Source organism: Chaetodon trifascialis, chromosome 23 (genome assembly GCF_039877785.1).
Source record: "Chaetodon trifascialis isolate fChaTrf1 chromosome 23, fChaTrf1.hap1, whole genome shotgun sequence".
Classification (NCBI taxonomy): Eukaryota; Metazoa; Chordata; class Actinopteri; order Chaetodontiformes; family Chaetodontidae; genus Chaetodon; species Chaetodon trifascialis.
Window position 1 is genome coordinate 3896746 of NC_092078.1, and position 27256 is coordinate 3924001.

General features: G+C 46.7%; 1 protein-coding gene across 1 annotated transcript; it reads left to right on the forward strand.

Annotated features, from left to right (window-relative positions):
• The first annotated feature begins 6703 nt into the window (after positions 1-6703).
• On the forward strand, positions 6704-25392 carry LOC139351317 (insulin receptor substrate 2-B). The gene is made up of 2 exons (XM_070993154.1): positions 6704-11229; positions 20811-25392. The coding sequence occupies exons 1-2, from the start codon at positions 7026-7028 to the stop codon at positions 20813-20815; spliced, it is 4209 nt and encodes a 1402-aa protein (XP_070849255.1). The 5' UTR covers positions 6704-7025; the 3' UTR covers positions 20816-25392.
• The last annotated feature ends 1864 nt before the right edge of the window (positions 25393-27256 follow it).

Sequence of the window (27256 nt, forward strand, 5' to 3'; positions counted from 1 at the left end):
TTCAGTGTGAAGATATTTAAGCTGCTCAGGCTGAGTCCACAGCGCCCCCTAGTGCTGCAACAGAAAACATACTACAGTTTGTTTAAGCTACAGAAAGCCTCCTGGCAGCTCATTAGGATTATCCATGCTGATCCTCAGTGTGTGTGTGTGTGTGTGTGTGTGTGTGTGTGTGTGTGTGTGTGTGTGTGTGTGTGTGTGTGTGTGTGTGTGTTGGTCTGTTTAAAATCCATACACAGACAGGAAGCTTGGCGTACTCTACAGAGTGTAGGTGACTCCAGCTCACACACAGGGCTGTGTGAAGGAGTAAAAAAGTACTACAGTGCAGAAATACTCCATTACAAGTAAAAGTCCTACATTCAAATTTTTATTTAAGTAACAGACAAGAAAATTAGCATCAAAATATACTACATCTGTGTACATACTGGTGTGTTTCTTCTGAATTTCCCCAATAAAGAACAAAACAGTTTATCTTAATCTAAAACAATACATCAGTATTTATTTGCTGATTATATTTTGGGTTATTAATCAAAATCTGCAAAATAATTAGCGACTAAAGCTGTCAAATAAATGTAGACGAGTAGAAATGTGAAGTGGCAGAAAATGGAAATACTCAAGTATGATACAAGTACCTCAGAACTGTACTGTACAACACGCAAGTAAATGTTCTTATTACTTTCTTATTACACACACACACACACACACACACACACACACACACACACACACACACACACACACACACACACACACACACACACACAAAGGGCTGAAGAGTTTTATTTTATTTTGCACCTTCCAGACAATCACCTGTCAATCAAACAGTGTAGGCGGGCCTGTGAGGATCTCCATCCTTTGGGCTTTGTCTTGAGGTGCCTGCAGGTGGCGCTGTTTCCAAGTCTGCCCTGTCCTGATGGTTTTTATTAGTTTTTAAAGCTTTCTCCACACTTGGAGGAATCATTGATTTAGTTTGATGCTCAAAAGCAATGAAAATGTCAAGACATTCAGTCTTAAAAATGGAATAAACCTTATAACCTGAGCATTTGTAGTGTTTGCATCACTGCTGACGCTCGCAGGCGTCATTAAGAAACATCACTCCTCTCACACTCTGCAGACTTGAGGGTTTTATTCCATCCAATGGTCAGTGAAGAGCTCCCGACAAGCTGTCGCGGGCGGAAGCCGCAGAGCTGAGATTATCTGCGGATTTACACGGTTATCCAGGCGTTAATGGCAGTTTGTTTGGGGCAGAAAGAGGTTAGTATAGATTATGATATAGTGATATAGACTATGAGGAATATACATCGGAGGGATTAGGGAATGTTGAGGAACAGGAGATTAGACCCGGATTATTCGTGCAAACACGAACCGCTGCTGACCCGTCAGCCTCTGCCACATTTCTAATCATAAATACACCACAAGTCAGGATCCTGCAGCACAAAACACATGAAGAAACATAATTAAGTCTAAATATGAGGGAACTAGTTTATGGTATGCATTACATTCGATTAAAAGCTTGTTATATTTAAAGAAACTGCTCTTTGATTAGCTTATCTTAGAGGGGAAAATCTAGTTCCCCTCTGAACACAGATGTAAAAACACAAACTGTGGTTTAAGTACTGGAAGTAACGCCAGTCGGCTGCAGCTACTTCCTGCTTCTTTCATCAGTTAGGTTGCCTGGTTTGGCACCATCGTGCCAAACTGTATTTAGCAGCAGCTATAGCCGGTTTAGCTCAGTTAAAGCTGGAAACACTGCACAGGAGGATGAGCAGAAGGATGAACATGATCACATTATTTGAGTCTGCATGATGCCAGGTTATTATTGAGAATGTAAATAGGATGTGAACCAGTGCTCTCAAGATGAACCTAAAAAGATCATAAACATCACAAAAGAAAATTTAAACAGAAGGAAACAGGCACAGGAGGCTGAAGCCAAACACATGAGCAGTAATAAAGATGCCTCACACTGTTTTAATGAGTGTATTTGCTTTGAATTCATGAGCACATCGATCCAAATGTCAATATGTTTACTGTATCAAATACAAGTTAAGCGGTTTCACTTTACCACCACTTTCATACAACTACTTCTGAATACATTAGATATATATAAATATAGTAAGTACTTGTTACTTTCAGAAAATACATTACAGTGCGCTCTCTGTATCGAACACAGCTCAGAGGCCGATTGTTAAGCATACTTGTTTGAATGTTACTGATCAGAAAAACAACGTAGCACTGAATGTTTTGGAAGATGTGCAGATTTGAACTATTTGTTCCCAGTTGAATAAATAAACTGTCTATGTGTGTCTGTTTAAATTGCATTGTCAACAGCAGCAGCAGTGTCGCAACTGTGCTCGTTCTGAAATAACAGACTGAGGCTGTAACAAAGGGAAGCATGCTTCCCTTTGTGTTTCCTGTGTGTGTGTTTCAGCTTTGTTGGCTCTGCTCCTTTGTTGCAAGTACAATAGCGGTGGAGGATTTACTGCAGGGAGCAGTCCTGGCCAGCAGAGGGCGCTGCGAGCTGGAAACTGCCAATAAGGAGACCAGAGGAGACAAACAGAGGACACAGGTTCAATCATAAGGAGGCTATGGGGATGGTAGGAACAGGCAGGATTAACTTAATAAACAGCACAAGCAGCAACATAGAAGCTTCACAAATATGTAAATTAATTTCAACACTTTTTTCATTATTCTGAAAACTTTACGACTTCTACAGAGGAACAAACAGACAGTATGAACCTGTCAGAGGGCAAATACAAGGCGCCTATAAACACCCCCTTCCTCATAAACACACCACTCATACTGTGCATGTGTATCGTTTTTTAATGCTGGGATGCCGCCTGACCCCAGATTCATTGTGTGAATGTGGGCATTTGCAGCATTTCAAGCACAATTTCAATTAGATTAGCACAAACCAGCTGTAGAACGATGTGTTATTAACTCCACGTTAGAGAAGAAGAACAAAACTGAATCAAAATGTAGGTTTTAATGGTTTGTTTTGTCTTAATTTAAATCTCAATTCATCATCACAGGCAGTTTGTGCATGAACTAATCAACACACAGGACATTATTTTAACTCCCTCCTGTGTGTCTGCAGACGTCAAAGCACATCAACCAAATAGATGAACTGATGCGACGGGCAGAATTTGCATCATTAAGCTAAGACACACCTGTACAAGCACAGTGTCTTTGCTGTCTTTTGTCCTGCTCCCACAATCAAACAACTGAAACCAGTGTCTTAATTCTCATGAAATCATAGATCAGCTTGCTTTATTCTAAAGTCTAGTGCTTGAACCACACCTACTAAAGTGAGACAGAAACGGGGTGGAAAGGTTAAAGGTTATATATGTTCATTTGTTGTCACAGCAGCGGATGAAAGGGTGAGGGGCTTGACTGGTCTCACGTCAGACGGAGGTTAGCAGAACCGAGCTTCCTGTGAAAAGCAGCTGATATTTCCCCAGGGGAGAGTTGGGTTGCCTGTCGGCTCGACTGGTAGCTCGCTGTCATTGTGGGAGGGACTGCAGGCTGGTATTCCGGCTGTCCCGTTTTTCCGTAACAAGAGGTTAAAGAGGTGAAAGAGTGTGAAGAGAAACAGGCTAACACAAAAGGAGATAAGCGACAATGATCAAATTAACAGATGAACCTTTGTAAATTAACCTAAATTGACCCCCAGATATCCACTGTATCCTCAGCCAGGCTAATTTTAAGCTAGGTTTGGCAGATTTTAAAAATACTCCAACATTTCAGGAAACTGTGCACTACATGAGAAGATTGATATCAGTTTTATATTTGTGTTCACAGATGATAAATAAGCCATGGTCACAATTAGCCTAGCTTAGCTCAAATACTCATAGCAGAAAAGAGAAGACAGCTAATGTTAGTTTCATAAAAAAACAAAGAAGAAGAAGAAGAAGAAAGTACAACTTCCAGCTAGTCCAAATTGGATCTGGTAACTTCTTAGTTAACAAGCTAATCAACTAAACATCCAAGAGTCCAAGTGTGCAAATGTGGCAGCTTCATGGGTCCTCTCAGGTGCAGTTAGCCAAGCTGTCGTTACTTGGTCACTAGCTTAAATTGATAAGCTAATGTAGCCAGATAGTCAAAGTTGAAGAACTGCCATTTTGCTGAACTTCATCAATTCCACCTGGCATTGTTTTCATGTTTGTCAGCTTCTTGTTGGGACGGGCTGGGGTCAGGGAAATTACTTTTGTCCTCACTGGTCAGAACTGAGTGACATTTCTTTCCTGCTAATGTAGCATTAGCAAAAGCAACATTGCTGCAGGTACCTTTATACCTTTACCTGGTCATGACAGGTAGACCAATTTTCCAACTGTTCTGTAAGCTAACTTACAGTTAGCTGTGAAAATGTCAACCATGCTTGTTGACTTTTTCATAATTTTATATACGCACGTGCAGCTTGGTAGCTAGCTAGCTTTGTAGGATGACGTGGCTAAACTAGCTTGTTCACCATATTGGTTGGTTTCTTTCTATCTATCTGTGTGTGATATAGGCTACTGTATATTCTCTATATGAAACAATATGTACAATATGGCAGACAACACAGCTTGGCTAACTGCTAAGCTAGGCTATGTCTTGGAAAGTGAACACCGCAACATTAAACTGATATTGAGCTTGAAACTGACCCTGGAAACAGGGTCAGCTGACGAAACAATCTCACCACAGCAAATGGACCTTGAGTGAGCATTGTTTTGTCACCTGAATAGAAATTTACTGTCTCGTTTCACTCCTGCAAAGAAATACATTTCCCAAAAATTGTACAGAAAAGTTCTGAATATATACAGCGTGCAAAACAGAAATATGGATCAGGACAGAGATAATTTTGCAATAGCTGCAAAAGAGTTTTCTCCTTTACAGTAACAGATCCAGAGTCTGATGCAAACAGGTGGTCCTGCATAGCTCCTCTGGTAAAACATGGCACCACCTCAGCCAGGGTGAAGGGTATGATTCCCACTTGGACCAGCTGCACTGCACATGATCCAACTCATGATACTGAAAGGTGTTTGAGATAAAAGGGTCCAGCAAGTTGTCGCATGCAAAGTGTAGTAGAGGTTCGGAAAGCCGAGCGTGGCATTCTCCGAGGCGTGGAAGAATACAGATACCTCCCCTGGGCCGAGGGGGTTGTCCTCCTCAATTACTCCATCTAGGTTCCCATGGAAAACACAGCTGGGGCTTGAAGCTCGGCTGTCGCACATGCATACTCTCTTAATAAGCGTTTAGTGCCATGTGTAGCAGCGCTGAAAAAAACTTAATATCGCTCTAAAGGGAGTCCAAGTGTGGTGGGTGGCCGATGCCGTACATGGTTTGGTGTAAACAAACCTGGATTTGATCTGAACTCATCACTTGTGCCAAAGCAGGGTTTGGTTTTAGTCAAAGAGGATGCAGGCCGCGTGAGGTCACCCCAGTTGGCTTGACCCTTGCTGACACTGTGGTTGGCCAGCACCCAAACTCACCAGCGGGTTCTCACATGACTGGAGCAGCAATGTGTTTTAGTAAACCTCAGGCACTGCAAGCAGGAGGTCCAGAGTTTGGGGAGCTGTTAGTATCCTCAGCATTTGGGTAAAAGATCTAAGGACACTGAAGAAGCTTTAATCTACAGGTGGAAAAGAGATTGTAAACACATGTTAAACATCAGGGTAGAATAAAGGATACAGTGTCTGGGAAAGTGGCAAAAAGCACTTCTTGTATTTTTGTGTTGTAACTACTCTACATTTCAAAAGCAAATACTTTTTTCTCTCATTTATCTGACAATCTGGTCACTGGTATTGGCATTCAAATTCTCATGAAATATGCTATGTTAATAACATTGCAATATAATATAATATACTTGAAGTAACAAAGGTGAAAGTACTTACTATTATTACTATAACCTTATTACTGATGCATTAATGTGTAAACAGTGTGTTGCAGCTGGCAACATTTAGAGCTAATTTGAAGTACTTAATAAACAGTTAATCAATAACAATGCATACTATTTTCTGAGCTGCTCATACTGTCTGTTTATTTTTATCAGCAGAGTAGCTTGAATCTACAGCTGTCAGATCAATACGGTGGTGTAAAGTACAATATTTCTCTGTGTAAGGCTGTGAAGCACAAGGATAAAGCAGCATGAAATGGAAATACTCCTGTTAACCAAGTAAATCAAAGCTGAGCTGGCATACAGTATTTACATCTGTACTCTGAGTTATTTTCCACCACTGATGAAGACGAAATGCATCTGTGTCTAAAGTAGGTCACATATTTTGAACTAAATTTTCCATTTTAAGAGTAAATGGCTCATAAAAAGTTACTTTTGAAGGTTTAAAAATAAGGTTCAAATCCAGCAGATTTCACCAGTCTGCTCACAGCGATAGGGGGAAGACTGTGTGGCTCCTTGGCCTGTCTACAGGTCTGGGATCAGTTTTAGACTTCTAAACAGTTGTTGGAAAACCTAACAGCAGACTCCAGAACAGCCTTACAATATCACCGCCTGTTTTAACGTCAGTAAAACTCTGTGCAACGAGATTGGGCAGAACTATTGACGCAAGCACTAATATCTTATAGCGATTGGTCGCAACTCCTGTCAAAGATTGTCAGTCAAAATGATGAGCCAATCAGCGCCCGTGTCTGACTCTTTGTTCCTCCCGTTTGGTGTGTGACGCAGAGGGTCATGTGTTGTTTGTGCTCTGGCCCGTAGAGATGTGTACAGGAGGAGAAGGGAACGGATTGCTAACCGAGCTAGCCGGATCCTCCCGATTATAGAAACACGGCTGAACGTGGTCATGTTGTACACGGTAGGCTTCATTTCGTGAAAAAAGCCCGCATCGGAATACCGGCCTCGCTGCTGAAAGGGCAAAGGGACTCGCTTTTTGACGGAATAACAAAGCCGGTCCGTGAGGATTGCAAATCTGAGCCGTGCGAGTCAACGTTAGCTGGCCTACCCGGACTCGGGAGCTCGTCTCCCAAAACAAGAATGGGGTCTAGGTCCACTCGGATTAGCTTGCTAGTAAAGTGACCTTTGATTGTTTTCTCTGATGGCAAATTTCACGAATTACCAGGAAGGTAAGGCAGCGATGTTGATGGTGGAGACGCAGCAGAGGGACGTGGGGACGAAATCTGCAGCCGCCACCGAAAACGGAGACGGCTCGGTCGGGGAACCCCCTTCCCCGTTAATTAATATCGGCGGCGGCGGCGGCGGCGGAGGAGGCGGCTCTCGTTTCCATCAACATTTACCGCCCTCCAACCACCTCCACCATCAACACCTCAGCCACTATCACCCGCCAAAGGATCAACAGCAGCACCATCACTACCAGCTAGCCCCGCAGCAGCAACAGCAGCATCTTTCCGGAGAAAACATCGCAGAGTCCCCGGCCAGGAAAGCCTCCTCCTCGTCCCTCAGCCAGGTACACACCGCCGAGGACCCCGCCGCTTCTTCCGCCGCTAGCAGCAGCAGCAGCAGCAGCCATGTATACGCGGCGGTGAACGTCACAAATACCTCGGACGTTGTGGATGATATTCGAAAATGTGGCTATTTAAGAAAGCAAAAACACGGACACAAGAGGTTTTTCGTGCTTCGGGCTGCCAGCCACCTCGGGCCGAGCCGCTTGGAGTACTACGACAGCGAGAAGAAATTCAGGAACAGCCTGCGCTCTGCTGCCGCGGCCGCCGCCAGCGGCGGAGCGGTCGCCCCTTCTCCCCCGAAAAGGGTTATTTACCTCTACCAGTGCTTCACGGTGAACAAAAGGGCGGATTCCAAAAACAAACACCTCATTGCCCTTTATACTAAGGACGAGTATTTTGCCATTGTGGCTGAAAACGAGCAGGAGCAAGAGGACTGGTACGTAGCTGTCAGTGAGCTGATGAGTGAGGGTAAAAAAGGGCACTTGGATTCTGATGATTTAGATGATGGATACGGTACAGTCACCCCTGGTACTGTGTTTAAAGAGGTGTGGCAGGTGAATGTGAAACCTAAAGGACTGGGTCAAACTAAAAACCTCACAGGTGTTTACCGGCTATGCCTCTCAACTAAAACCATTCACCTCGTCAAGCTGAACTCTGAGACCCCCTGTGTTAACCTTCAGTTGATGAATATCAGACGTTGTGGACATTCAGAGAGCTTCTTTTTCATCGAGGTGGGTCGCTCCTCCTCCATTGGGCCCGGGGAGATATGGATGCAGGTGGATGATTCGGTTGTGGCCCAAAACATGCACGAGACCATCTTGGAGACAATGAAAGCCCTGAAAGCTTTTGCAGAGTTTCGGCCCAGGAGTAAGAGCCAGTCGTCGGGCTCCAACCCCATGCCGTTTATTACGACGCGGCGCCACCTGGGCAACCTGCCGCCGAGCCAGACGGGATTGCAGCGGCGGTCGAGGACGGAGTCGGTTGTTGGCACGCCACCTTCAAGTAAGAGCTCTGGGGCGAGTGGCTATCGCTTTCGGACATCCAGCGAGGGCGAGGGGACGATGAACCGGCCGTTCCGCTCTGCCACAGGAAGTCTGGTTCACCTTAACTCAGCACGGGCCCACCACGGTCGTCAGGAAGGGGGTGGTGGCGGCAGTGGTAGTGGCGTCGCCACAGGAAACGCTGGCACAAGCACCGGCAGCGGACGCTACGTCAGAGCCATCCCAGGGTCGTCGTCCACCTACCACGCCCGCTCTGCCTCGCTGCCGGTCTCTCACTTCCCCTCCACCACCAGTCCGGTGAGCGTCTCCTCCAGCAGCGGCCACGGCTCAGTCTCTGACACCCTCACCCGCCCGTCAAGCGCCTCGATATGCGGCTCACCATCAGACGGCGGCTTCAACTCTTCAGATGAGTACGGCTCCAGTCCTGGTGACTTCCGGTACTTCAGGGTGAGGAGTAATACACCTGACTCCCTGGGCAACACCCCACCAATCAGAGAAGAGAACTGTCTGAATGATTATATGGCCATGGGCTGGAACCGGGAGGTCTTCGGCACCGGCGGGGGCTCTGGGAACAACAGCGGGGGTGACACGCCACGAGATGAGAGCACGTCGACGACGGAGGATGAGCGTTTTTCTTCATCGTCATCACTGAGGAGGAGGACTCACTCTTTCTCCAGACCAGCTGGTGGTGCAACCGGCGGCTCTGGAGTGGCAGTTTACCAGAAAATGACCCAGACCAACTTCTCATTGGACGAGGGGTCGGACGTCGTGTTACCATTTGGCAGTGGGCTGCTCCGCGGCGGGCCGTCCTCCTCCTCTTCCTCGCTCCGCTCTGACTACAGCTCCTGCTCCGAGCACAGCCAGCAGAGCCGCCCCTCCACACTCTCCAGGACGGAGGCCGGTGCTGAGCGCCCGCCCCTTTCCTCCTCATCCTCCGCCAAGGAAGACAGCGGCTACATGCCCATGATGTGCGGCGTGGCTGCCTCGCCGCGGGACACGCCTCCCGACTACATGCCTATGCAACCCAGCTCTTACTCCCATCCCATCTCTCATTCTCCTCAGCTTCACAGTCCGGCTTTAGGTCCCCGTTCAGCCCACCCCCAGCTGCAGCCTCAATCTTCCACAGACTCCCACGGCTACATGATGATGCTCCCGGGGGCCAGTGGCAGCTCCCCTTCTCCAGGGCAGGCCTCCCCCAGCCCTCACAGTAGCTCCAGCATGGCGGGTGCCAGTGGGAGTGACAGCATAGCAGAGAGACCAGAGAATGGGGAATATATGGACATGTCATACAGCAGCAGCAGCAGGGGGCGCAAGCTCTCAAATGAAGGGAGCAGTGGTTATTACACACCTGGCACACCTGAGGCCACCCCAAAGTCTTACAGTCCTTATTTCTCCCTCCCCCGCTCCTACAAGGCCCCCACCAGAGAGAGGGATGAGAAAGAGTATGGGGAATATGTTCCTATGAGTTCTCCTGCCAAGCCAGTATATTCATCAGTTGCCACAGCTTCCATGTCAACACCAGAGAAGAGGGGTGGGGGGGGTAGTAGCACCTCCACTCCCTCTCACCCACCCCCGCCTTACGGAGCTCACCATACGACTGCAGCGATGGCCGACCGACGCGTCGTGAGGCCCAACCGCCTCCCTTTAGGCAGAAGAAGTTTCCATGGCCCGCTGCGGGTTAGTGAGCCCTCCACATCGTCTGCAGGCACCTCCACCTCAGTCCCCGCCACTGTCAGCTCATCCGAAGGGCCCTCCAGTCCTGGAGAGTATATTAACATTGAGTTTGGAGATCACTACCCCCACCAACAGCAGCCCCCCGCCTACCCTCTCTCTGCCCAAGACGAAGCACCTTCCCTGGAATCCAGTGACCACCGTCGCTCCCCTCCCCAGCCCCGGATGCACCAGGACTATATGAGCGTGGAGGTAGGGGCCGACCAGCAGGACAGCGCTGAATGTCTGGGTAAAAACCAGTCTCCCAGACCCAGCCTTGTTGCTCCCTGGAACCCACCCAGCTATATCAGACCCCTGGCGAGCAGTTCTGGGGCGCTGGCCTCCCCTGGAGTCCCGGCCGGAGGTCACTGGAGGTCCATGGGGGACGACTACACGGACATGAACTTTAACCTCAGCAGAGGTGAGAGGACGCAAACGAGCCCCACGGCCATGCTGCAGCATCTCTGTGTGGTAGAGGGACGTTACGGTCACGCTCCCTCCGCCGCCTCCTCTTCATCCATTTCTCCTCCTCTCCCTCCTCTGAGCCCAGGCAGGGCGCCGACACACCAGCTAGAACCCAAGGTGGTTCGGGCTGACCCCCAAGGCAGGAGGAGACACAGCTCTGAGACATTCTCCTCCACTTCCTCCTCTAATTCAACTCCCCCTGGGGGAGGACTTGGCCCCTCATCTTCAGCTGCCCACTCCACACTGGTCAACCCCACAGCCCCCAACGGATCGTACTTAACAGAGGGTCAGGCTTCCAGATGGGCCAGCTCAGCATCTTTTGACAGTGTGTGGGTGTCCATGGAGGGTCTAGGGGACTCGCCGGCTCACCATGCTCCAGTCAGATCCATGGAAATGGGCATGGCCTCCGGAGCCTCAGCATCCTCCTCCTCGGGGGCTGGACCAGGTCGAATGTGCAGGGACATGTCTGTGGGCTACCAGAACGGCCTCAATTACATTGCCTTGGAGCTGAGGGAGGACGGGAGCAATATGGGCGCCACGACGTCCGGAGCTGGTAGCAGCAATGGGAGCTCGGCGGCGGGGACGGTGCCTCTGCTGGAGAACGGAGCCTACGCCAGTATAGACTTCACCAAATCCGATGGAGTCACCACAACAACCAAGGGTGAGTTTATTTCCAAGTGTGCTTCTGTGTGTTTGTGTGTCACGATGCTAATTTTTGTCTGTCTCATCCGACAGCCATTGTTTTAACGGCTCTTTTCTGCCTGCACAGCCACAGCAGCCGGCCTGCATATGGAGAAAACATAGTTTCTTGCTTTGTGTGTGCATGAGAGTGAGCTTTCATGTGCGAGTAGAAGAGTGTCGTGCATATTTTTTCCTCTCTGAAATCCAAAATAACCCGAAGCGCTGCTGCTATTATTAGTCGTATTATATCAATTTGCAGCTTCTCTAGTGAATCTATTTTAGAACAAGTCTCTGTGATCTTGACAAGGCTGCCTTCAGACACTCTCAGCAGCCCGCCGTCGTCTTTGAAGGCGTATGTCCAGGGAGCTGAATCCTGGGCTGTAGCAGTCCCGGTCCAGGATGTGGCACCGATATGCGGTTCATCCTGAGGTCTGTGTGCGTGTTGTGTGCAAGCAGGCTGGTAGACAATTAGCTTGCTGAATGAACCGAGGTTTATCTGAGGTCAAGTGTGGACTGAGTCACCCAAAAAAAGGCCCTGACTTCCTGTCTTTGTAGCCGGCGGTGTCTGTCTGTGCCTGTCTGTGCACGTGCTGCTGTTTTCTTTGTGTCAGCATGTGTGCAGAGTGTACTAATGCGTGGGCATGTGTGCGCTCACAGCCTTTTGTCTGCTGTGAGGCTGTCACTTGAGACACTTTTCTGCATCTTTGAAAAAATACATTCGTGTGCACAAAACACGGCTGAGCGCAGCGCCAGCAGGAGCCATTAAGCATGATGGCAAAACACGTAAAACACCTCGCCGCCGCGACCTGGCAGCAGCGTTCACCCAGATTGTTGTGTTAATTAAACATTGTTGTCAAAGTTTGTCGAGCTGCAGCTATTATTTCATCACCGATTAAATCGCAGATAATTTTCTAATCATTAATAAAAAGCAAAAAGCTCAAGCTGATTTTATCAAACAGCCAAAAACCCTCAAAATGTTTAATTTACTGTCATTTATGACAAAGAAAAGCAGCAAATCCTGACAAGTGAGAAGCTGAAACCAGAAAATGTTGATTGAAAATGGAAATTGCTGTTCAGAGTTGCAGGTAAATCAGCTCTTATTGGTTTGCACTTGGTGCTGCTAAGTATATAACCAGTTTAAAGTGTACTTGTGTTGATGTACACAGTGTAGTTTTCCTCAGATGTCCCATAAATTGAGGCTCCTTTATTAGCACTGCCACTCAGACCTCCTGCAAACATCACATCTTCTCTGTTTCAGCTGTGATTTTCAGTCGTCGCTGCCTCAACTTGTGTTGCATCAACCACCTTCAAAAGGTTTTAAAAAGATCATTTTGACTTCATTAACAATCAGTGGTTGCGAGTAGACCCCGCTAACACTCACTCAAACTGAGTGATTTCAAGAACTTGGTTGAATCAGCGTCAGGTTTTCAAGTGTGCATTGCGTTGATATTACTCCAGATGTGCTTCCTCTCTTCTTCTACTCTTCTGTTTTCTACGTCACCTGAATGCCTCTTGCTGTTTTTCTGCCTTTATTTGTTCACCGAAAGCTGACGGAGGGTGTTGTTTACGCTGCAGCAAACTGTCAAGTAGGCAGACGACGAGTCTAATTTTTTATTATTATGGTCATTAAATTATGAGTCTATTAAACCGGAGGCAAATTGCCATCGGGAGCAGTCAGGATCCAAATTGACGTCATGCAATTCTTTATTTGTTTTGACCAGCAGTGGAAAAGAAGAAAGCGCTCATGAGAAATGTATGCTCTTTTTTTTTTACAAACGAGCTCAGCAATTATTCAATCATGAGATAGTCATCAGCTGTTTTTCTGTACATCAGCTCATCCATTAATTGGCCAATTAATGTAAACACAATCGAACTTCACTGAATGCAGCTGCAGTGCAGTTAAAAGGCATCATGTTCAAGCTTTTTAAATATTAATAATTGTTTTAGATGGATGTGTTTGTCTGTGGTAAATGGTAAATCACATTGAGCTGTGGAGGCGTGAGGCTTTAAATGAGATCCAAAACCTTCATGTGTGTAAAAACCTAGCAATTCTCTACAGCTTGAGCTTAGCTTGAGTGCTAGCATGCTACAGCTGGTGCAGCAGGTAAAACTTGTGTTTTAACATTTGAGTTCCACATGTGAGCGTGTGTGGACATAAAGAGGCTTCACCTGCAGCGGTGGCAGAGGTTTGGAGGGGTTTGGGGGGCACTGGTGGATGTTTGTATCGTGGTTCTGGTCTCGGGTTCAGAGCCGTTACACACATTTTACAGTAGGTTGATGTGTCGGTGCGTCGGCAGCAGCAGTCGGCAGTGAGACGCCAGTTTGCTGCAGCTTTAAAGGCTGTTACGATGTTTTTACCTGGAGATGCTCCGATGCAGCAAAGCGCTCGATGACCTCACAAAAGTCCAGACATGGGTGTGTGTGTGTGTCTGTGTGTGTGTGTGTGTGTGTGTGTGTGTGTGTGTGTGTGTGTGTGTGTGTGTGTGTGTGTGTGTGTGTGTGTGTGTGTGTGTGTGTGTGTGTGTGTGTGTGTTAATGCTGAGGTCAGGTCTACGGTCGGCGTCGTAGACGGCGTGCACGGATCAAGAGGATGTTTTCACTCCACTTTCAGCCCTTTGCTTCCTCTTTGATCACCCCCTTTTCTCTTTCACCCCCTCGTCCTCTCCCTCTCCGGTGTTCTCTCCTCCCTCCTCACCCCCCCGCACCCCCCACTTCCTCCCAGAACGGTCGTTTTTCTCGGTCGCTTCGTGCATGAGCATGAGTCAGGATTGTCTGCGAGCGCCGACTGACTCATTTGTTTATCGTGGTGCTGAACAGAGATGAAAGAGCTTGTGTGTGTGTGTGTGTGTGTATGTGTGTGTGTGTGTGTCTGTGTGTGTGTGTGTGTCTGTGTGTGTGTGCGCACAGGAGATCAACCGACACTCAAAGCGCTCAAGCACATCCTATTGTGTGTGTTTGTGTTTGTCCGTCTGTCTGTGTGTACTTTTGTTTTCAGGCACTGCCAGCAGGTTCATTAAGTGTGTGTGTGTGTGTGTGTGTGTGTGTGTGTGTGTGTGTGTGTGTGTGTGTGTGTGTGTGTGTGTGTGTGTGTTGGTCAATGCAGTTCAAGGTAGCGTTCAGAATTGAATCCTCACACACTCACTGAGTATGATCAGTCTTAGTCTGTGTGTGTTTACAGTTCATGCTCTGCATCTAGGTGTGTGTGTGTGTGTGTGTGTGTGCGTGCGTGCGTGCTGAGTCATGGCAGGCAGCCTTTGATGTGGCGCCGTAATTGCGGCGGCGGCGTGTCAAGGCACACAGCGGGGCCGAGAGGAAACGCATCATCATCGCTCAGGAATGCGCTTCCTCTCAGCTGCGGTGTTGAACTGATAGGCACACCTGGATCCTTGACCTGGGGGGGGGGCTTTCTGTCCAGCTGTCAAGCTCTTGAGACGGTGCTGTAAATATTAAAACAAGCACGAATTTGGTGTGTTTACATCAGTCGGGTTCGCTTTAATTCAACTGCTGATGTGGTTGCACTCCTGAGAGTTTGGGGGGCTTTTTTGTGTTCATTTGGCCAAAGTGGTGCCATCAAAACCCTTTTTTTAATCAAACCAACCCAAAGATACTCAGCTTACCCTCATATATGAGAGAGAAAAGCAGCAAATTCTTATGTTAGAGAAGCTGAAACGAGGGAATAGTTCAGATTTTGCTTTAAAAAATGGTTAATTTTGGTGCAGATGCATTTTCGGTGATTATCAGCTGATCATTGCGGAGGTTTCTGTTGCTGCTTCTGGGTCAGATTATCTTTGTGTTTCGGCCTGCTGTTTACTCGAACATGTTGCTTTAGGAACTTTTTACTGATCAGGTCTGCTGTGATCATTCACCTGTTTCAGTTTAATATTTGCTGCGGTGAAGACGTCGCTGTCAGGTGTTAGCTTGTTTCTTTTGACCAGACAAATCACAGGCGTCTCAGCTGGATCTTGAAGTTTTCACTCGTTTAGAGAGAGTCTGGCGGGGAAGCCGTGTGGACGGGCGCCGTGCCTCCACGCCGTCTCCGCCGCTGGCTTTTCTTATCATCGAGACGGTGACTAGACAGTGACTCAGAGGATGAAGTCTGCTTCGTGTTTCTGCTCCTCAACGCTCGGCGACTCCTCGGCAACACTTTGGCACCTTCCCAGACGTTCTGCCGCTCGCACTTGTTTTGATTTGTGATGATGAAAGAGATTTCTTGTGCTCTGAGCTCCTGTCCAAACTCTGGATAAAGCACCTTTTCTCAGCTGTTTTGTTTGCAGCACTGTCTAATGATGTGTAACACCTTTCCCTGGCTTGCAAATGTATTAGAAATCTATTATTTACAGTTGAAAGGTAACTGAACGTGCACTAACTCGCACTGATGCTCCCGGTTGGATGGCAGAAGTAGTTGATTGACGGGAAATGAATCATCAGCAGGCTTTATAATCGATGATGTGTTGAAGATCTGATGCTTCAAATCAGTGTGAATGAAGATTTTGGGTGTTTTATTGAGCTCCGGTCAGCTGAAATAAGCAGTTTGAAGACATCACGAATGCAGGGATGGCTCCCTCATGGAAAACAACAACTTCTGGCCGCATGTTTTATCATTGTGGTCCAGCATAATGTATTAAAGGGTGAACACAGGAGGATCATGGGAAAGAGCCCACCCTCAGCCCCGTTAGATCAGGTGGATATAAGAAGGCAAAGGTTAAAGTTGGGTCAGGAGAGGAAGCTTTAACGGTTCAGAGAAGGGCTTTTTACATGGAGGCGACGGCGGTGGGAACCTGCCCTTTTCCCCCCTCCCCCCCACATGATGAAGGGTTAGGCAGAGTGTGAGGCGCGGGGGGTGAGATGTGAGGGAAGATGGTACGAGGCTGCCCTTTCCGCTCTCGTTCCCACCTCCACGGCCAGGCCCGTCTATATTTACAGGTCTATTTCCAGACTGACATGAATTTATGGGCTGGTCTGAGGCATGCTCGTAACAAGACCCCCCTTTTTGCTGTGTGTGTGTGTGTGTGTGTGTGTGTGTGTGTGTGTGTGTGTGTGTGTGTGTGTGTGTGTGTGTGTGTGTGTGTGTGTGTGTGTGTGTGTGTGTGTGTTGCAGGCAGAGGTCTCTCTATCTCAAATGGCCACGTACACATGCCCACAGATGTTAGAATTATTAAGCATCACGCATGCACACAAAGCAATTTCGATTTCAAGCAGCCATTCGGACCGTCGCAGCAAAGTGTTTGCTTCTGTCTAAAAGCCCCCCAGAGGTTGAAGTTTTGCCTTTGACACCCATTTTAGCGTCCATTTACCCAATAAATAAGGTTAAAATAAGTCGCAGTGTTTGATGAGCGCCCTAATTCAAAGCTCTGACATGCTAGATGTGCTTTTAGCATGGGTGGCCTGCACTGGGAAGCATGGGAATCTATAAACTCTGCAGCGTTGGTGTCCATTGAGCTAAACAGGGAATTGATCCCGTAACCCTGGACGCGTTGGAGCCAGCAGGGTTCCCATTGGTCAGTGGATTCCTGGAGGATTACAGAATTTAAGGAGGTGTTTCCCAGAACTTTGAATTTCAGTCCAGAGCCGCTCTGTGGGGTCGGTTTTCTGCTTTTCAAGGACCTGTGAGACATTTGGTAACCTGTTGATCGATAAATTTATCCTAGTCTGATTTTTCAGGCAACAATTCCTCTTTGATTTCTCCTTCCAGCCTCTAAATTGTGAGCATTTGCTGCTTTTCTTCACAGTAAAGACAATTGAGTGTAAAGTAAAGTTAATTGAGTGTCTGAAGTGGCCTGACGGTGTCACCGTGGGCTTCTTGACAAATCTACTGATTGATTAATCAAGATAATGACAATAATCCTAATTTACAGGAACATACTGGAACATATTTCACATTTTACGTGCATTTATCAGCTGTTACTCTCCTCTACAGAAATGCCTGAGCATTGAAAACTGATGCTGACGTTGGGAGTTTGTCTCTCTCGTTGCCGTCTTGGACGCGTCATAATGATGAAGCAGGGTTTTAATCCAATCGAGTATCCTGCCTCATGAGTACATGTGTACTTTTGCAACAAACTGCTGGAAAATTAGCTGAAAATTCAGCGACTTCTGATAGTTTTAATCGTGGACAGACCTCCTGCCTCCATAGACGTGCATGCATTAGGAGGTGCGGCTCCCCTGTACCAATATGGCGGCCGTGTTGACACACAGCTGCTTCAGTCTCGTCCACATTTTGTTGCTGTTTTGTGGCCATTTTCTGTGTTTTTTTTTCCACTGTCTATCACAGGAAGTGATTATTTATCTGAATGTAAGTTTCAGGTGATATTTGTCCTGCGCCTATTTGTTGCTCAGGCGACCTTAAACCCAGAATCTGTGAAACTGTAGAGCTGAAAATGGTTCACCAACAGCGATCCAGATCGAATTTTCCTTCCTCGATCTGCACTTAAAAGGCCGTCGCCCCGGCTGCCACGCCGGCCCCCGTCAGGTCAAATGGTTACGCTCGCTGTTCACTCCCATGATGCCTTTCATCTGTCGTTCCAGCTGGGTGAAGGGGGGTTTGAGGACAGACGGGCTGGGAGGGATGGGGCTGAACACCTGCCTGTGTCGCAACCACGCAACAAGCTGTTAGCTAACGCAGGTGTTTGGCGAACTGTGTTTTTATAACCCGATTTTGTGGTGTGTGTGTGTGTGTGTGTGTGTGTGTGTGTGTGTGTGTGTGTGTGTGTGTGTTTAGCTGAGGGCAGCTCAGGTCAGGCAGGCTCCCGTCCTCAGAGCGTTGTTTTGATCAAAGTCTGCAGAGAAACCCAGAGACCTCAACCTGCTCCCTCTCTGTCTTTCTCTCTTCCCCTCCGTCTGTCTCTGGCTCGGCCGGTTTCCGTCCACCTGTTTTGCTCACATGTTCAATTCACACATGGAAAAAACTGAGTTGAAATGCTAAAAAACCCTAAAAAATCTCTATATGAATGAATGAAAACAATGCAAACAAGTGTAAACGCTTGGCGGAGGTGGAGGAGTCGGTGAATCGACAAAGGATCGTCACGCACCGTTTGACATTTGACTGGCGATCTTTTACAGTGACTCTTCTTCTGCAGTTGTTTAAAGTCACATGACTCGAGGTTTAGCACCATCTGCTGCTGATCTCAATGAACCAACTCGCAATATTCGCGTAGCAGCTGTAGATGGAAACATGTTCATTTTTCCCACCTTCCTCAGCCATTTTTCTCGAAATGCAGTTCAAATTGTGTGTGTGTGTGTGTGTGTGTGTGTGTGTGTGTGTGTGTGTGTGTGTGTGTGTGTGTGTGTGTGTGTGTGTGTGTGTGTGTGTGTGTGTGTGTGTGTGTGTGTGTGAGAGAGGTGTGTGTTGGTTCGTACATCCTTTCTGCTCTTTGTTTTTCTTCCTATAACCTCCCGGCTACATTTAAATCTCATTTGTTTAAGAAAGTGCTGAGAAGGTACACGATGTCTCAGTGTGTATCTACAGTGATAAACAAAGTGCATTTCCTGTTGCTGCTTCAAAATAAAAGGCTCCAAGCTGCGGTGACCACCTGTTTACATTACAACAGTATGAAACAATATACACTTAACATATATATATATATATATATATATATATATATATATATATATATATATATATATAATAGATGCAGCTAAATTACTGCATAATGTACTGCTGTGAAAAGGCGGCAAACTGAGGTGAACAATCATTAAAGAGTAAATAAAGGAATGTGTGTGATGGATGAGCTGTGTTTAACACCACGCCTAGCACCACAGAAGAAGAGGAGGCTGATTTGAGCTCGCACGGTTTCATATGTGCTTCCACTTGTTTCTTCTCAGGCTCTGACATGTTTTGCAATGTCAAGTAAACACTGAGTTTTGTTTAGGTCTGAGAGAGTGTCGAGTTTTATTTTGGCGAGCAGCGTCTGTCCTTGCTGTGGCAGGAAGTGTTGCTCATCCTCCGTCTCCTCTCTCGGGTTGCCAGGTTCGTCTGCACTCCCCGGCCTCTCTTGGCGTGAGGTGTTTGTAGTGGATGTCCAGCGGTTGATGGACTTTTCCTGGCCTTTGGCTGTAATTTGGTGGGACCGGATGGTGTTCAGGCGGTGCTGAGAGCGTTCGCCGTCACTCCTCCGCTCTGTGCGCTCCCGTCTTTCCATCCGTCCGTCCACTCATCCATCCCTCCATCCCCGCGGCCGACAAACAGAGCAGCAGCATTCCAGCAGTGCCCCCTGTCAAAGCATCTGTATTGTGGCGTGCTGCTCGTATTGTTGTGTCAGACAAAGCCTCGCTCTCAGTGGAATAACCCAGCTGGACGGCGGCCATCGCCGCGGTCACCCGGGGCCGCCGGACCGCACCAAAACAGCCGACCTGACAGCCCGGGCCCGGCCATGATAGCAGGGCAGGAAACAAAGTGTGTGTGTGTGTCTGCTGGCAGCAAACCGAATCCAAAGTTCACCGTCCGCGCTCACTTATTTACCAGACAAACAGTTTTTTTCATGCGGCGAGCAGTTTGAACCAAGCCGCCCGGAGATGTCTGACATCTGGCTGCTTCTCTGAAAAGCCCCGACACACTCCGAGAGGGACTCAAATGAGACTAATTCATTCATCAGCGCCGTTGTCCGGCCGCGACCCCACCGTCAGGCGGGAGGAACTCGTCCTCCACAACGCCAACATGTACAGAGAGAAGCGTCTCAGCTGCGTCTGGACGGCCGAGTCGGCAGCCAGACAGATTCCAGTCAAAATTAGTCAGCACCACTTGGCTTCAAGATCTCCAAAAACAACTAATATTGTCAGTCCAAAACCGCTGTCAGTGAACCAGCCGCATTCCAGCGTCTTTCTGTGTGTGTGTGTGTGTGTGTGTGTGTGTGTGTGTGTGTGTGTGTGTGTGTGTGTGTGTGTGTTTGGGTCACGTCAGGCAAACAGAAAACAAGCTTTTCTTCCATCGGCCGCAGTAGCTGTCTCTCTGTTTTTTCACGTTTTGTCGATAAAATATGAGAAAAGCGTCACAGAAGATAAAAGAAAGCAGCGAATCACAGTTCAGGAGCTGAAACTGCTGAACGTTTGGGACGTTTTGTGTTCAGGCTTTATTATCAGTAGTTTTATTTGTTCTTTGGCTTCGTGTTAACGCACTCTCGGAAAACCTGCACACGGATAATTTGAGGTGGCAGCAGATCAGCCCCCGACTCCTTTGAAAAATCACAGAGTTTTGTGAGTTGTTATGTTTGGGTGAACTTCAGAAGCTTTGTGAAAACCTGTCGATGATAAATTCCTCATTATTTGTCCCCTGTTGTCAGTTCGGCGAATGTCAAAGATCAGTTTGTTCCTTCCTTTTCTTCAGAAACGCTGCGTCATTTTGCGTCAGGTGTGTCGGAGAACAGGTGAAGAGCCAAAGTTCATTAGAAAATGTAGTTATTCAGTAAAGTGATGTGGTTCCTGTCGCCTTTGTGGTTCTTCTGTGTAGAACGTCTGCTCAGTAACATCTCAGCCTGATGTCTGTCGGCTGTTTCTACCACCATGTTTGCACTGAAAGCTTCTGAAAACTGACCTCTGATCTGTTTCTGTCTGATTTTTCTCCCTCAGACTGAACGACGGGACGATAGAGGTTCCCCACCCTCCTCCTCCTCCTCCTCCTCCTCATCTCTCTGCTCGGGGCACTTGACTCTGCCTGTGACCTTCGGCCTCCCCCGCTGGTGACCTCTGACCTCTTCGCCCAGGCCCGAGAAGCCGCTCCCTTCTGGATGCAGGAAACAACAACAACAACATCACAACAGACGACAAAAACGCTTGCAGTTTTTTATTTTAAGTGTATTTCATCTTATTTTTTGTGTTTTATATGCATATCTTGTCCTGTTTTTTTTTTTTTTTTAAATCATTTTCTTTTCTCACAATCGATGCTGCCAGTGTGCGCTGCTCCCCCCCCCCCTAATGTTCAACAGACTTATTTGAGGGGGGGGCCTCAACAGAACCCTGCATAGTCTTATTATCAGATGGTTCTGCTTCTCCATATGGTATTAAAGGGAGGCTGGAATACTAAGAAAAGGCATTATGGTACACACTTGGAAACTTTTATGTTGAATTTAAAATATTCATTTTTATCATTTTATCACCCCCCCCCACACACACACACCCTTGCCTAATCCATCCTCGTGGTACCGTACAGTTATTACATTTTTGACAAACTTGTAGTAGAAATGTGTATTTTTTTGAATGCATCCCCCCTTAAAAGGTGCGAGCTCGTGGCTGGACGCATTTTAGCCTCAGAGTCGATATGCGGCATTGCACAAGTAGTCAGGTACAGACCCCAGCCCCTTTTGGATTAACGGAGCTACGGTACTGCGCCAGTATGAGTTTACCGCAGCGTGCTAACGCAGCAGGAAAAAAAGCATTACTCTCCTCATTCTGTCGCACATATTATTTATTCGTTGCAGATGATCTGGTGCATTTCATCGTTAGCTTCCCTGGCAGTGATGGTACTCAGCGGGGCGGGGAAAGAGCGCCGGCCACCAGTCGAATGCTGGAAAGTTTGATTTATCTTAAGTCCATCACCTCTTCAAGCCACTTCGCAGATAGCTGAATGAAACTGAGGTCTGGATATGAAAGTTGCGTGTGGACTAACGTTAGCTTAAGTTAGCTAATGCTAATTTAACCCAGCAGAAATTAATTGCTAGTTTATTATTTAAATAGCCACGTGCTCATGTGATTAGAGCAATTGCATCATTTAATAGACATCACAAAAACTAATTGTAAAGGTCGAATTAGCATGCTAGCAAGAGGTACGCTTAAGCTAACAGGCGCTAGCTGCTAATATGAGAGTGGTATCAACCTTCTAACACCTGTCAAAGGCTAATAAGGATCCCGAAATGTGGAACTGCTCCTTTAATGAAACGAGGAAGTCGTTGAAGTGGCTTGTAGAGGTTTTGGACATTCAGCTGCTACGGCTGGCCGCCCTGACGCTTGCTTTAGCAAACCGAAGCTAGCTAGCTAGCCTTTTTTTTTTTTTTTTTAGATTTTCAGCTTTACCTCAGACGGTCCGTAGCACAGTTCAGGTTAGCGAGGGAGAGCGGCGCCAACACACACACACACAGACACACAGACACACACACACACACACAAAATGCTGTGAAGGGTAAAAGCACAAAGTACAGACGTTGACACTGGGATGCAAACATCAGATCTGTGCAGGTGAAGCGTACGCTGAGGGGCAGTGGCGTGTCTGCGGACGCACATGGACACCTTCGTCATGAGGACGCATGTCCCGGTCACGCGCCATCTCCTCTCACACACACACACACACACACACACACACACACACACATAGCGGTCATGCAGGCCTATTTAGGCGAGGGTATCTCCAGCGTTCCCCCCGTTTCGGCTCTTTGTCAGCGGCTCCTGATGACGTCCGGGATATTTCACACACACACATGCACGCAGGGCCGTTCGTCACCGGCTGCGGGTGACGTGCAGAGGTTTCCAGTAACCTGAGCTGCAGCCCCAGGTGCAGCGCGCTGGTCATACTTCACCCGTTACAACTCCCCCCCCCCCCCCCCCCCCCCCCCCGCACACTGATGCGCCCATATTTAGCATTTCTACTCGCGCTGCTCTCCCACGACTATTAACCCCCACGATTGTTTCCACAGAGAGAAATGTGCTCGAGCGCAGAGACTGACAGCTCATGTAGCCCACAGAATTACAATTGTTCAGTATTCGCTCGTCTATCTTTGCCCTGTTTTTTTTTTTTTTTAGGCGGCCCACGCTTTTTGTTGTCGTTTTTAATTTGTTTGGACGGATGAAGGCCTGTCAGTGTCGCCGTGCTCGTGTGGGACGCGTCACTGTCGTCCTGTTCGGGCTCCCACGCGGCAGGGAGGCTGAGGGATCTTTAAATAACTGCTGAAGTCTGGATTAGAGGGCTGAACTGATGCTCTCAGAGCTGCACAGATGCAGTGAGCTCTGCACATCTGGCCCCACGTGTTCATTCAGACAGTTTACAGCCACTGCTTGCAGCCGTGTAGACTTGGTACTGAAGTGGCAGAGGTCTTGGCGAGGTAGCTGCAAAATCCAAAGTTATTTTTCTTTATTTAAAGTTAAAGTTCATTATTAATTATTTGCTTCACAGATCTGCTCAACAAACACGGCAGCGTTAAACACCATCGAGCTCTTGATGTGTCATTTGTTGTGTGCTGAAGTCGCATCAATCCAAGCTCTCTGCAACACCATTTTACCGCCATGTTCCTGTTTACATGTCAGACGCTCGACGCATCCAGTGGTTATTTTCATAAGCGTTAATTTTTAGACATTTAATCGAGTGATTGAGGAGTCTGAAACAGTAACAGGAAACAGTGAATCATGGTTTCCAAGAGCCCGATGTGATGCTTTCAGACACAAATGGACAAATAGTCCAAAGATATTCAATTCAAATGTTGCAAAACAGTCAAAACCAGCGTTATTAGAAGCTGAAAATCGTGATTTTTGCCCGACGACTGGCTGAAAGGGTTAATCAGTCTTGGTGGAGTTTCACTGCGTCAAGGCAACTCAGTGTCACATATTTAATCAGCATCCAGGACCCACATCAAGACAAAATCCCACTTGAAGCTAATTTCCAAATATCCCCTCCCTTTCCCGCCGCCCCACCTCCCCTTGTTTCAAATTGTAGAGACGACGGAGCCGAGAAGAGACGGCAAGGTGGAGGCTAACGCTAACGTTGGTACAGATGGAGGAGAAACCCTCCCTTTACCCCCTCATCTCCCCCCGAAGCCTGCGATGTGTCTTACGTTCTGAACAATCTGACCTAACTTCCCTCGACGACGAACAAATCGAACCTCGGATCACTTCGGCCGCGGCGACACACGACAGCGTTTTTCCTCCTTATGTTTTGTGGACTTTCTGCTACAGCGACGTGCTGCTTTTGAGTTTCTCTTAAACACTTTGGCAAAAAAAAAAACGGTAGAGCTAGATTTCGGCGGGTTTCTGGAAGATTCCCCCTTAATTTATTTGATGCTTTTTTTCTTCCTTTTTTTTCTTCAGAAATGGATTTGTGTCGTTTACGTATGATCGCCTTCGCGGTGAATTTTCCCCCCTGTTGAATTCCCTGTCATGACTGAATTCATTTACACAGAACATGTGTTTATTTTGGCAACAATTCAACCTCAAAACTGTCCTCAATGTTATCGATTCTGATGTTGAAAATCAGCTGTTATGATTTTTTTTCTTGTTGGGTTGAGAAAGAAATGAGACCTATGTAATATATAGATATAGATAAATCTATATCTATATATATGAGTATATATAATCCTCGCAGAGAAGACTTAGGGTACTGCATCATTATGCAAACTTTTGTTTCCTTTTTCCTCTAATCTTCTGGTTTATATTCTAGTTTACAGAGGGAAAATAATCATCTTATTTTTGGTTGTTTTGTTGTATCGGGGCGACCTTGTTTCTCTGAAAACAAAGCGATACAAGGCTAGTATTTTTTTTAAGAGTACATAGGCATTTTGCAGTTATTTGTATAAAGAAATAAATTACAACCTCTGCCTAATGTTTATTTTTTGTAACTATATTACAGTTTATTTGCTGCTGTGTAGTACAGTTAACAGTTGGAAATGCTGTCAGTGGCAAGATGATGTTCATTGCCCTGCCATCGGGCGCGGGTCCGGTTTTTTTCCCCGAAACTTCGGAGGGTTTTGGTGGAGGGGGAGGGGGGAGCGAATCCCACTCCACCCTGCTACCTGTGTTCTTAGTTTCCGAGTTGAATGCTGTTGTTTATTAGCTTTACAGGAAAGAGAAAGAGTTAAAAAAAATACTGTGGAGGTGTGTATCCTTCGTATGTGCATTATTTTTCAGCGACGTACGTCCTATAAACGAAAAAGAAGAAAAAAAGAGTTTAAAAAAAGAGGAAACTGGTGGAAATGGAAATCCTCCTTCTGTAAATAAGGAAAACTCAAGTTGTCGCTTTTTTTCATGTTCTGATCGACGCCTCAGCAGGTGCCCGTTTTCTTTTCCTTTTATTTTATTTCCTTCTCTCTTTCTTTCTCTCTTTTTTTTCCTCGTGGAGGGAAAGGGGGGCAGGAGGGGTACTCAGAGGCGATTTGAGCATCGGCATAGTGTTTATATTTATCAAAACTTTTTTGCTTTCGATAGAGCTATTGCAATAAAAATGTGTTCATGTAACCGCGGTGGCCTCAGCTGTCTTTTTCATGTGTGTGTGTGTCGTCATGTTCAGCGAATACACACAACTGTTCAGTTCTTAACACCAACAAGACCTCCAATCACACGAGCCTGAGAGGGTTGACGTCACTGAAGACAGGAAATCTGGTGTAAACGTACCAGAAATGTTAATCCTGGTGTTTGCTGAGCACACTGCAGCCTGTGAGCGACTCTCAGGCGAGTGCAGTTTGACACAGTGACTGTTTGAGGCGCTCGACAAAGACGCGCTTTGACCGAAGCGAAAACAAGTCGGCCTCAGCGCCTGGATGAGCTGAGAAGAAGGAAAAAGTCACTTCTGTCACCTGAAAACATGTGTTTTAACGTGTTCCTGCACATGAAGGAGCACATGATTCTCCTGCAGGCTGAGAAAGTGTCCAACGCTTCAGCCAGCAGTCATGAAATACGACTAACGCTAACACCGTATCCGACAGTTTTCCTGCGAGACGCTCGTCACGCACCAAAAACAAAATCTGAAATGCAACTTTTCCGTAATTCAATCTTTATTTGTTCTTATGTTAATCAAAACAAAAGGTTTTTTCCTTTGCATGGCAGGAAATCAGAGTCAGAGCTACATCCACAGCCTGCTAATGTTTGCAAGCTAACATGTTAGCATGCCAGTATGGTGACGACTAATATGTAGCATTTAGCATGCTATCATCTTACGGTGAATATCTGAGAGTTTAATGAGAAGACACATCCATCTTCTGTCGTTGGGTTGTAGAGCTAGAGCTAGCAAGGGATTAGCTTAGCACAAAGGCTGGAAACAGCTAGCCTAGATCTCCAACAACTACAAAAAAACCTAATTTTTATCTTAATACACTCCAGATTGTGAGACTGTGCTAATTTGTCTTGTGTTATTGTCCAGTCCCCTGTCATAAACTCTAATCTCTGTGTTTTATTGGTATAGATTAAACCAGTCATAAAAACAAGACAACCTTCAGATAAAATCCTGATTGCCTTATGAATGAATGAATGGAGCGCACACACTCGTGTTGTTGTCGAACCAACTGAGCTGTTCATGACTTTTACTGGCTTGTCATGACCCTTTGGGTCGTTGAGACCTGTTCAAAGACGTCCGTCAACGGGAAAACGCTCATTTCCTCATTCCTGGTTTCTGCAGATGAGCAGTTTTGGGCGGTGACGCACGCCGTTTATCCAGACCAGGTGACCGGCCCAGCGTCTCAAAGTCCAACTGTCAAAACAATCCAAAGTTCACTTTGGATCATGAGGGGCGGTCAGCTGAGAGGAGAGTCCTGATCCTTGTGTGTCAATAACTGAACAGCTGCCCCCTTTTTTTTTTTAACAGGCATTCTATTATTTTCAACAGCTTTTTAATTATTTAAGTCTAAATTTATGAGAAAACAATGACTAATCACTTGAAGTGGGATGAGTTTGTTTTTCTAAGAACTCAATCGCACCCACAGTTTTCATACTGATTGTGATTTTCTGCCTCCCTTTAAAAAGTGAACTCTGTACCATAAGAAAAACTATTTCAGGCCCAGCTTTGAATAGGAACCAGACAAGGAAAGGCAAACATAGATTACCTAACAAGGAGCCAGCTTGGGCTTGAATCTGTCAAGTTTTAACTGCAGCTGCAAGCTGGATAACTTATTTTCCTTTATCTGGAGGGTATCTATTCCTGACAAAATACACTTAAATAAGACAAAATTCATCGTTTCATTGAAGATCTTTGGTTTGTGAGGCTTCATGCTAACGGCACATCCGTAAAAACACAGACTATCAGCTGACAAGAAAAGAGGAAGTCAATGGTGCAATAAGAAGCCACACTGTTATTCTAAACAATATGTTTAATATGTTTCCTGAAT